At 34.8% G+C, this 12,644-nt stretch overlaps 1 protein-coding gene across 1 annotated transcript; it reads right to left on the bottom strand.

Annotated features, from left to right (window-relative positions):
• Positions 1-1,570: 1,570 nt before the first annotated feature.
• On the bottom strand, positions 1,571-6,451 carry LOC18433341 (putative WRKY transcription factor 43). The gene is made up of 2 exons (XM_020666541.2): positions 5,839-6,451; positions 1,571-1,891 (listed from the first exon to the last, which is right to left on the bottom strand). The coding sequence occupies exons 1-2, from the start codon at positions 6,258-6,260 to the stop codon at positions 1,714-1,716; spliced, it is 600 nt and encodes a 199-aa protein (XP_020522200.1). The 5' UTR covers positions 6,261-6,451; the 3' UTR covers positions 1,571-1,713.
• Between the last annotated feature and the right edge of the window lie 6,193 nt (positions 6,452-12,644).

Below are 12,644 nucleotides of genomic sequence, written 5' to 3'. Positions count from 1 at the left end.
ATAGTTGATTACCATGACCTTGTCACGTGGTATCCGTAAGTCATCATCATCATCTAAGCTTTATCCTAACTATTTGGGATCAGCAATTCATTCCTGATATCTAGAATGTAAGGTCTTGTTTGGACGGCGTACAAACATGCTAGACAGAGTCGTCTTATTTGGGATGGGGTAGAACATGTTTGTAAAGCTTCACCTCTATATTTCCCAAAGTATGGTTTTACCTATGAGCGGGGTATAAGATGGCCGTACAATAAACACGAAGCAAAAAGCGCATTATAGGCCGTACAACAAACACACAAGCCAAACAGGGCCTTAAAATAGGTTAGTATGAACAAAGATTCTCCTTTTTGCTATCTTTTGGTGCCACTTAAAACTTTGCCACCTCCTTTTCGGCCTTAGAAGCTTTTAGCACCCAATTTCCATTTAGACCTTTGCCGCTCATTCTTGTGCTTCCTCTGAATTCTTTTCAGTCTTACCTGTTGTCCTTAATTCATTACTTTGTTCTGTTTTTAAAACATTCAACTTTCCCTTATTTTTTTTTTTGAATGGTGTCTACAAAGATTTAAACAATGACCATACTCAGCTGGGAAAAGGGTGGAAGGGTGCACAAGCACACCTTTTAAGCGGTTCAAATTAAACTGGCCCAACTTTTGTTTTATTTTTATCTACAAATTTGTTTTCCTTGAAATTGGTGCATACATTAATTTTTATTGGGCGAACCAATAAAAAAAATAGAAATATTTTAATAAAAAATTGACTAGAAACATTTAGGAGTACTATGGTCAATGGTAATCTTGTTAATTTTTTTTTGTTTTGATTAGGCCCCAACACTTGTCTCAGTAGAATTTGTTAAAAAATGAAAAATAAAAAAAATGAAATAATTGTGACCTTTAGATATATGTCTAGGTTCAATCTAGTTCTGAACCTTTAGAGGTTGCTTGTGTACCCTTCCAGCATCCTGGACACTATATTATCCTTACCTCGCGAGTTTAGATGGACCTGGCAAGTGTCTTCTTGTGTTCCCCCCCCCCCCCACCCCCACCATTGAACTTTGTAATATTTTGCAGCATTTTTCAATTAAAAGCTCAGGAATAGAGCATCTCAAGATGTGAATGTTAAGAGAAACACTTCGTCAATTTTAGTGGTCTGCCAAATATTGAGGTTGGCACGCATGAATATTTGCATTCATTTTAGAGCTCTATCGATATAATTTTTTCGAAAATAAAAAATATAACTATTTTTGAAGTTTAAAATTTCTAATTAGAGATGAATATAGATTCTAGAGCTATCCTAAAAAATTTATGACACCAAAATTGCATGACAAAGATTGAAAGTGCACCTAAAAATTTATAATTAGAGATGAATATAGATTCTAGAGCTATCCTAAAAAATTTATGACACCAAAATTGCATGACAAAGCTTGAAAGTGCACCTTACTTTGGTTGTTTTGGGTTACATCTTTATGCCAACCTCACCATTAAAACATACTTTTTTATGTTTGAAAGGAGAACTTATTTATGAAGCACAAAAGGAATAACGAAAGCGGCAAGCTTAAAAATGTGTGAGAGCATTTTGATGAGAAACAATAAGTATTATCATATATCTTGGGGTAGATAGATATACAATAAATGCCTGTAACTACCTGAGAAATTAATCCTAAGACTTGCAAATCTTTTGAAGTGAGCATGAGCATTGTTTCATAGCTTGAAAAGATTAGAACTTAGTGAGAAATTGCATCTGCTTGAGTAGAGGGCTTAGACTCTCCATTAATCTTTCACATGGATGAGTGTGAACTCCCTCATATGTTGTGACCACGATGCTCGTATCCTTTGAGAGTCGTTGGACTTGCTTCTTCACGCTGCACGTGTGATGTGTGCATCGATAATAGCTCCTATTGCTCATCATCATCACCGTCATCATTCAAACATTGAACCCATCCAAGAAAAAAATTAGTTAGAAATAATTAACCATTCAAGCCATGCATGAGATGTTAATCGTGGGTTACATTCTTTTATTGTTCTTTCATTTGTTTTTGTCCCATGCCAGACCAGCCCTATAGAGACAAGGGCCGGTCCAAGGATGGTCTGGCTCAGGCCAGGCCTATTGCCACCCTTAGGCACAATAATAGTGAAAATATGAAGGGGTGGGAATGTTATTTACCAGAAGATCCAACAACCAGAAAATAACGAACGAAGGTCAATTTAATGAACGGTGCTGTGGATTCTCATGCTGTTTCATTAAAGCCAGAGGCAAAAAAGCTTAACAGAGTTGCCACTAATATATAGGCAGCTAGAGTTAAACAAGAGTTAATTACATACGGATCCTAAAAAATAAAAAAAATACAGGATGTTCCCCTTTTAGCCAAAAATTACTAAAAAGTTCAGTCAACACGAGGTTTTTTTTTTTTTTTTTCTAAGTTTGCCCCTACAGTCTGAGGTTGAAATACTCCGACCGCTTTTTTTTTCAAAACTTAAGTTGCGGTCCGAGGTTGAAATTCTCGGACCGCTTTATTTTTTCAATAACTTAAGTTGCGGCCAGGGGCTCAAATTCTCGGATTGCTTCATTACAGTTCGAGGTTCATATTCTCATACCATCGTTTTTTTTTTTTTTTCAAAAATTAAGTTGTGGTCCGAGGTTCAAATTCCCGGACCACTTTAAAAACTTAAGTTCTGACAAATCTAAGCCTTATTCTCACTCATGAAAGAGGTCCGAGAATTTGACATGCATGTACATCTACGTTCATCCAAAGAATGACATGCATTCCATTTGTAAGAACATACATGACGCAAGGTTTGGAAAAAAAAACGTATGACATGCATCCATCCACCTACATATAAATCTCTTATTCAAATTATCAGAAAGAATGACATGCATTCCATTTGTGAGAACATACATGACGCAAGGTTTGGAAAAAAAAGTGGTCCGAGAATTCAACCACGGACCCCAACTTAACTTCGAAGAAACAAACGGTCCGAGAATTCGAACCTCTAACCAAAACTTAAGATTTGAAAAAAATGAAGCGATCTGAGAATTTGAACCTCGGACCGCAACCAAAGCTTTTGAAAAAATAAAGAGGTTCGAGAATTTGAACCTCGAACCGCAACTTAAGTTTAGCGGTCCGAAAATTTCAACTTCGAACTGCAACTTGTGTTTTGCAAAAAACAAAGTGGTTCGATAATTTCAACCTCAGACCGCAAAGTTTTGGAAAAATAAAATGGTCTGAGAATTTCACCCTCGGACCGTAAGGGCAAACTTGGAAAAAGAAACCCACGTATTGACCGACCTTTCGGGTACTTTTTTTACTAAAAAGAGAGCATCCCGTATTTTCCATATTTTTTTTAGGATCTGTATATAATTAACTCTTATATATGATGTGTGCTTGGGATTTGAGTGGCTAGGTTGTAGTCATTCCAGTACTACATCCCAAGTTTAAACCTTGCTCTAAACTACCTAAAACAAAATAATAAACATAACACAAGAACAACAATAAGAATAGGAATAATACTAAGTAACAGTCTTCATAAAATTATTCTTAAAAAGGTTTTTTTGCTTTGGAAAAGGGAATATTTAGATGTTGCTCTACCGAATGACTCAATTCGTACGAATGTTTTCCAATTCATTTAGGGCTGGGCGAGTTATTTGGACGAGTTCAACTACTTTTTCCAAGTATGGCACATATTAAAAAAATTCAAAAAAAGGGAAAAGGGTGCGGGAAAGAAACCCCGGACTACGCGTCTCGCTCTGACATGCACCTCTTTCCCCCATCCACACATCTTTCTCTCTCACATAGACACACCTCAATCTTTTTCTCTCACACGCATCTCACTCACATAGACACACCTCAAGCATCTCGCATCTTGGGGTGGCAATGGACCCGACTAGACCCGAGATCCGATGGGCATGCCCAACCTTGGGTCTGAGTGTGGGTCCAAATTTTGGACCCAAATACGATTCAGGTCCATGTCCGGGTCCAACCAAACTTGACCCGTACCCATAGTTATATACCATATGATGACAATCATGTGTCTTTAGGCATGCGCTAGATGGTCCTATTGTCCCAAAATGGATCCGACTAGACCCAAGATCTGACGGATTTAGATACGGATCCAAATTTTGGACTAGAATACTATTCAGGTCCAGGTCCGAATCCAGCCGCGTTCGATCCGTTGCCACCCCTACTCGCATATCTGTCTCTCAAGCAGAAATACACCCAACAGTTGACGAAAAAAATAGAAGAAAGAAGGGAAAAACTCCACCTTGAGAGAGAGAGAACCTAGTTGAGAGATAGAAGGGAGGAGAAAAAGTGACTCAAAGGGAAAGTGATGAAATGGGTGCCCTATTTTAGATAGTTCTAGCGACCGTGTCCCTGGAAACACCTCCGGGAGGAGTACATGACTTGCCCCCATTCACTTTAGTGTCGGAGGCCGAGTAACTTAGTCGAGTCCAAATGGACTTAGTCAATTCTGAAAACATTGATTCAAACTAAGAATTGTACACGATGATACTGAAATGTCAGTATAGTACCCTAGCATCAGCCCTCCAATTTGACATGGACGACTCATGTCACCGATACCATTCACAACTATTTGATACCTGTAAAATCATCCCCTCTAAAATTAACATTTTAAGCTGGCTTCTCTAAGTTATAAGAATATATCACACTAAGTTTGTGATTTGTGGGGATTGAAATTTCTATCCATGAAGCACAACCGTTTTCTTCCTTTGTGTTTGAACATTTTCATATTTCCGTGTTATCTATTGCCATTTGATTCCTCATTCTGTTTCTTTTCCTCTTTCGTTAAAAAAAATTCATTGGCATATTTATTTTATTAATTTGGACGACTAGATAGGAATGAAATTCTAGACGTTATACGTTGTGGCACCCTACTGGCCAGATCACTAATGCCTAAAGGCCATCTCCAAAACGTAAGAAAACACGAAACATAGTCTCTTTGGTTAAGCCGGAAAACAAATAAACATCACTCTGGGAGTCTCATATGCGAGGAGTTTGAGATCAAGATTTCATTCTCCTGACTTAGTTAAGCTATGTATGCTTTGGACTAACATTATATTGATGTCATGTGTTCTCATCAACTTTTTTTGCATTGATTTGAATAAGGTACCACTTAGGTAGACGAAAGGCTTTGGTCCACACTCCACAAAAAGGAAAATTATAAATTCCAACCCTACAATCTCTTTTAACTTACGACTAATGAAAAGGCTCGGGTCTATATTCTCAAAAGAAAAATGGTTGGGAATTTATGGATATCCCCAAAATGAGCTTTGTAGACATTTTTACCCTCAATATTTTTAGTATCATACTTAAAACTCTGTCACTTTTTTTTTTTGCTTTTAACCCCAATAAAAAATATAAATATTTTAAAAACTAAAGTACCCTTCCCTTCTCTCTCTCCCGTTCTCTTTTTTTCTTTCTACCCCCCTCTCTCTTTCTCTCTCTACCCACCCCTCTCAAAGAACAATGCGGTAGAGAGAGAAAGAGAGGGCGGGTAGGAAGAGAATAAAAGAGAGGGGCATGATAGTTTTACTCTTTAAAACATTTACTTTTTGACTAAGGGGTATAAAAGAAGAAAGAATAATAAGTGAGTTATAGATGTGATACTAAAAGTGTTGAGGTCAAATGTCTAACCCTAGATTCTAACCCTTTCTCTCATTTGATACTTATCCTACATTTATCTCTAAAATGAGGATATGATCCATGAGTTGAAGTGAAACATCCATGCAAGGTGACCATTTGCTTAAGTAAATCATAAATCACTCTATATATGTAAGAGAGAGAGGAGTAAATCATTAATCACTGCATATGTAAGGGAGATAGACCTTGGATAATTGCTGTTTTTAACAGCCTTCTGCCCATATTTCCTCCACCGGTAACCATCGTCGAGAATATCGTTGGGCGTCCTGGTCTGGAAGGCGAACCTCGGCCGGCTCATCTTCCTCAGCTTTGCCCTTCCCTTTTCCTTAATTCCATGGTTATCCTCAATTACCGTTCCTCCATATCCACCGCCACTAAGGTGGTGGTTATTGCTCAACTCTATTTGCTTCCCGTCGTCTTGGCTTGAACCCAGCCCGAGCGTTCCCGCAAGGAGGGCATTCCAGTTGGGTTCGGGAAAGGGGTTTAGTGTTTGTAACTGTGGGCTCGTGAGAGAAGGATTTAGAGAAATAAGAGGTGGGTTTTGATGTGAGTAGAGAAGATTGTGATTTGCATGTAGTACTAGGCCATTTTGTTCTTCTTCCCCCATGGATATGAAAGAGAGAGAAAGAAAGAGAGAGAGAAAGAAATGGATATGAAAGAGAGAGAAAGAAATGGATATGAAAGAGAGAGAAAGAAAGAGAGGTTTTGCGCAGGAGGGAGGGTATGATGGGGGTCGATGGAAGGTGAAAAGGGGTTGAGGGCGTCACCTGTATTGCCACATAGAGACTATGGAGTTCTTACAACGTAGACTTGTGCATGCATATGTTTATATTTATAATGCACAGTGGAGAGAGAGAGAGAGAGAGAGAGATGCCCAACTACTTTCCAACTACTTCAGCTCAACTACTCACCTGGTTTGGATGCTTCGAACGTGTCACCACCACTCATGCAAGAGGGCGTAAATAGTCTTTGGGTTTGAGAGAAGGAAAATAGTTTGATAAGGCTGCAGCCCTATCAAAATAAGAGAAGCGTCACCTCAAAATTTGCAATTCAAGCATTGGAACGTCTTTACATAAATCATCTTGGTTTGAACATTATGGTTGTGAAAAAATTTAGGATTTTAAGCATTAAAAATAGTGTATATTGTATATTGTAACAAATTTTCTGAACCGTCCATTTCTCTCTAAAAATAAGTGTTCATAGATCTGCAAGATCTTTACTATTTGTGGAGTTTCAAATTCCATTGTCGGTATTAGAAATTGATTTTGGAACCATCATGGAGATTTTGATTGCCGAAAGTACTTTTTGACGAGGATTTGAGGTGGGGCTTTAATTTGTTTTCATAAAACCTAAGCCTTATAAAAACCTCATCCGAGAGAAAAAGTGGGAGATATTTGTCCAACATTTGAGGTTTCGGCTAACTACCCAATTCTTCATCACCAAAATGAGAACAGTGGCAGTGGCATATTCTCTTTAAGAAACTTGCAAACCCCACTCATTGAATGAGGAATAAATATTGTACAATGTGAAGCCACCCTCAATAACTCACTACAAGTTACCCACATAGACATCACTATATGGCAACTTGTGGAAGGACATAAACAACAGTATGCAGTAAAAGTTGGATGAAAAAGAACTAAGAATATAAACCACAAAAAGAACTGAAAGAATGAAAGCAAGACATTAAATATACATGCTTCATTACTAGGGCTACATTCTCGATAAGTTGTCTTTAGAAATAGGATGGGTGAAATGGGGGCCGTAAAATTTTGACCAGGATGCATTATAAAAAGAGCGATTTACGTACAACCCCTAAAATAAATACTAAATTACGGTTTGCTCCCCTTATATCCGAAAATTACCAACAAGGTCGATCAGCCGTGGTAATTTTTGTTTTTCAAATTTGCCCCTCGGTCCGACCACATTTTAAAATTTTTTTTTTTTTTGTTATTTCTTTAGTAGGGCACTATCCCAAGTTTTAGGGGCAATGCCCAAGCCGTCCAAGCGTGAAGATCAGAGATTAACTTAAAGCAGTCCGAGGATGGAATTCTCAGACCATATTGATGTTCACCAAAATTAACAGAAGGCGGTTCGAGAATGCATACCTCGGACTGCATTTGGTATGAGTAAAGTGGTAGTGGTTGGAGGATTCTAACCTCGGACTGAAGTTTTTCAAAAAATAAGTTGCGGTCTGATAATTCTAACCTTGGACCGAAGTTTTTTTAAATATGTTGTGTTATGATTCTTCAGACCTCAAATCACTTTAAGCATTAACTTTGCCTAGTCCAGGGGCGGTTCGAGGATTCGAACCTTAAACCACCTGGGCACTACCTCTAAAACTCAGGGTTGTGCCTTACTAATGAAATAACAGAAAAAAAAAAAAGAAATTAAAATGCGATCCGAGGATGGTATCCTCGAACCGAAGGACAATTCGAAAAAAAAATTACCGCTGGTTGACCGACTTTGATGGTAATTTTCGGATATAAGGGGAGCAAACAGTATTTTAGTTTTTATTTTAGGGGTTGTACATAAATAACTTTTATAAAAGTACAAAAGGGAGGGTTTCTCTTTATTTGAATAGTTGCACGCTCAAAAGTTAGCAAGTTAAAGGGTAAACACCATAGTTAGCAAGTCTTTGACTAAAGCACGATGTTTTCAGAAACCTCGGACTTTTTAAAACCTGTTAGGAATTTCGAGTTTTTCAAAAAATATCTTCAAAAAATTATGTTTCTTTAATTAAATGGATATAAAAAATAGTTCATCTTTTTTTAAAAAAGCTTTTTAAAACAATTTCCCTAGAACTTTATCTCTTCATTGATTTAATACCTCTAAATTATGATTTAGAGATATGCACATTAAAAGTGGGAGTAAATTAAGAATAGTCCATTAAACGTAGGAGTTAATCTTTTTCCATGAATTTTTTTTCACCATTTTGGTCCCTTAATAAAACTACAACATATTTTCTGAAAAATAATCCATCAAAACAACCACATATCTTAAAATTAAAATTTGGAATTAGAAGAAGAGTAACCCAATGAAAAGAAAAAAATTTCTCTAAATATAACGTCATTTTAAAGAGTGAGACAAAGATTCAGTGACAACTAAATATTTAGGCAACTAGGAATTCTAGGTGAACTTCGAATATTTGTATTTTCTTAAGCATTTTTGTGCTTTCTTTCTGCATGTAGAAGTTTGAATAATTTACATTTTCATTTTTTTGTTTAAATTTCATTAGTGTGTACAATATAGCAATTTGGATAGACCACTATTTTCTTTGTGTTTTAGTAAACAACGATCCTATACTGAGGGTCATTTTTGGTATTTTTATTCAAACAATAATCCCATACCTTGGATTACCATTCTTGTTGTTTTCTAATGTAGTTCTTGTGTTTAATATTATTTATTATTAGTATATTATATGCTCCAAACAAATATATCTTATGTTTTATGTAATGACAATACAGTAAGCATTATTGTTGTATTTATTAAAAGTTTCGACAAAAATTTGTCAAGTATGACTCTAATGATACAAGGTAAGGACATACAAATTCTAATTCAATGGTTTTAATATATCTATACAATAATCACAGCTCGTTATCTTTACATATCTAATTTTTCACTCTGTTTTTTTAAGCCAAATTCAATATTTCACACTTTCTTGCTTATCTAATTTTTTGAGATTCATATTTTTAAACTGATTTTTGCCTCTGACTTTTTGGAACAAAACCAATTTATTACTGATAGTTTGGTTTGTTTATTTATTATTATTCCCCCACTCACTAACTATGATAGACACAATTTACAATAATAAAGGCTAACCATGTTCTTATACTGGTTGCAGGGTACATGAATTTAAATAAAGTAGTTTAGAAAGTCCATCTCTCTTTCTATTTCTCTATCTCCCTTACCTATTTTTTCTTTTGGTTTCTTCATAAAAAATATTCTTAAGCTAAAAATTTGATTGGCATGCTAATATCTTTTTTCCACATTTTAGTGAGATATTTTAGGTTAGAGTGAGACTCTTGAAAGCATTTTCAGTTAGAGATTATAAGAAATCTTTGAGGTTAGAGAGATATTTTATGAATATTACAGGAAGGCACAAAATGCAAGAGAGAATATGATGGACTTTCTAATTTGGTTCTGTCTGTCTAAACCCATCCTCCTCCATTTAATGGTTTCTCTTTTTCTTTTATGGACATTTTCGTATTCTAATTCATGTGTTGAAGTCTATCCTTCGATGCTTAGGAATTCTATTGAAATAAATGTTTAGGAAGTTAAACAGGGAGAAGGAAAGAAGATATGCTTATAAATAAGATTTTTGCTTCTCTTAAATATTTTATATAGGCTGCCTCTCTAAGCTTTTGCATAAAAGAAATTCCAAAATCAGCAACATTGGAGTTAATTCTTTTTGTAGTTCCTTCCTTGTTTGTCCATCCTTTGTAGAAGCCAGAAATTAATTTGGACTTTCTTGAAAAAGATACTCTTTTTATCAGTTGTTGGCTTACAAGTTAAATATAGCCTATAATAGGTTATAGTCCAGTAATATAGCGCAAAGTTAAATACTTTGTATATTTTTGTTTTGTTATATAATATAATTGTAGGCAATTTGAGCCTACCTCAAAATTTTCATTAGAAGATGTTGTTTTGAAGCCCAAATATCTTCAAATTGATCATCTTGACATCAAGATGCGTGGACATGAGAAAAAAATAGATTTCAAGTTTTTGAAATCGTGTATTTTGTAGCACATTTTTGGACCAACAATTTTTAAGATTTTCAAGTTTTCATAGATCTATCGATCTACGCTATTTTTGAAGCTTTAAACTTTATAATTAGTGATGAAAATATATTTTAAGGCTATTACAAAGATTTCCAATATTGAAATCATATTTCTCGACACTCTTTGAAGGTAGGCTCTATACAACTGCACTCGTCTTTTAAAACCTGACTCAATGGCATGGATCAGCACCTCAAAATAATGTTTAGGATTGCTGATTTTGACCATTATTTTTACTCTTTGTACCTACATTTTTTACTTAAACAAAATATAATATAACTAGCAATTCCACTAACATATAGTTTAAGTTTATAAGCGTACATGGCATATGAACTTTTAATTTTTTTTTAGTATTTTAACTCTTGACTTAGAATGACATACTTTTAGGGCATATTTATTTTGTGTGAAAATATTTTTTGAAAAATATATGTGGTTAGGCGGGGGAATATTTTTACACCAACCTAACGATATGTGTGTGCATAATTCAACTAGACTATGGAATAACATACTTTTATTATGGTAAGTTCTTATTTTCTCCTTTTTATTATGCTATAAAGGCTTTTCAAACATCTCTATATAGCCTTCAACTAAATTGTGAGGTTAAACTAAAAAACAAAATATTAGAGAAAAATTGTTTAACAAATTGATTGATTAGAACAAAATATGTTGAGACATTGGAGGAGACTAAAGTGCTATATCTATCTATCTATTATCTATTATCTATCATTATATATAAATATCTATCATTATATACAAAGCACCTCTTTATTATCCTGCCACATATTTTTTTTCTTTGTATTCAATTTTCCTCTCTTTTAATTTCTCTTAATTTATTTTCTTTCCCTATCTTCTACCCACTTTTCCTTTATCTCTCTTCAAAAAAAAAAAAAAATAGAAGCTATTTTATCCGTCTATATCTATATATATATATATATATATATATATATATATATATATAGTATATTTTTCAAATTATAACGTATATCTCTCTAATTGAACATAATAATAATTTATTTTAATTGCTTATAACTTATTTATTTATGTTATTATATCTTGCGGTTTTTTCTTCCTATTTTCCAAATGTATTATATCTCTTTTTTGATGTATCTATTGGGAAGTAATATTATTTTTATTTTGTTAGGGTACTTTCATCTAATTAGGTAAGGCCTATTGATTATGAATGCTAAAGAAAAATGATTATTTTTTCTTTTTAATTCTTATATTAAATGGTCTATCGATTTGTTTTCATCTCAATTTTCGTATTTTAATTATAATTTTTAGAAGTAAACAATCATTTATATTTTCAATACACAGATGTAAGGTGATTTTAGATCTTGAAGGTTGAATAAATTATAATATGGAGATTACATCTCCCCTCTTACCCATTCACCTCCTATTTCTATAATTTCCCCTATCCTTCTTTGAAAAAATACCAACCAACCTCAATTGGGCTAAAACGAGGAACTTCTTTGAAAAAATACCAACCAACCTCAATTGGGCTAAAACGAGGAATTTCATAGCAGGCATTCCCACCAAAACTTTCATGGGATTTTTATTCGTATAACCAGCCTAGTAAGGCAAGTAGTCTTTTTCTGTTTCTGTACAATTACAAAAAAAAAAAGAAAAAGAAATAGTTTTTTCTATCTTAATCTACTCCAATTGCTCATCATTCCAATTCCACTGATGCAGACCCTATATTTATGCAAGAGATTAGGGTTCTCTTTGATTGACATCTCTTCATCTGCAAAGAATTCTCGACGTGCAAACACAGAGACAAAGGGCTGATCTTTGAATAGGAAAAAGAATGGATCTACGGGGTCCCAATGAATTGGCTTATTTGAAAAAACTCTTGTTCTTTGGAGGATCTATCTCGTGTCTGGTACTGCATGGTTCCACTCTGCAAGAACTCCAAATCATTCTCTTGAAGCTCATCCTCTTTATGAGAAATGATCTGCTTGCCCCGAAATGACCTGGACCGATAGGGAAATCTCGATTCATTGGGCCTTTCGATACAATCAAATAGATTGCCACAAGGGCTCCATATTCTAGGAGCCCAAACTATGTGATTGAATAAATCCTCCTCTATCTGTTGCGGGTCGAGGGTTCCTTCTCCTTCCCCTTCTTCAAACTCCGATTCGTATTTTTCATATAGAAATCTCTGATCAACGATAGAACAAGATCCATTTTGCATCATATCTAATGGATTCCTTGGTTCG

This window comes from Amborella trichopoda, chromosome 1, assembly GCF_054954075.1.
Source record: "Amborella trichopoda isolate Santa Cruz 75 chromosome 1, AtrichopodaSantaCruz75HAP2 v2.0, whole genome shotgun sequence".
Classification (NCBI taxonomy): Eukaryota; Viridiplantae; Streptophyta; class Magnoliopsida; order Amborellales; family Amborellaceae; genus Amborella; species Amborella trichopoda.
This window is presented reverse-complemented; position numbering and strand designations above follow the sequence as displayed.

What these genes read in the sequence shown, in the direction of transcription:
- LOC18433341 (XM_020666541.2), bottom strand. Translation starts at nt 6,260, where the DNA reads ATGGGGGAAGAAGAACAAAATGGCCTAGTACTACATGCAAATCACAAT. An exon ending in AAAAACAGCAATTATCCAAG is followed by an intron (nt 1,892 to 5,838) that starts GTCTATCTCCCT and finishes GATGAGCAATAG; the next exon opens with GAGCTATTATCGATGCACAC.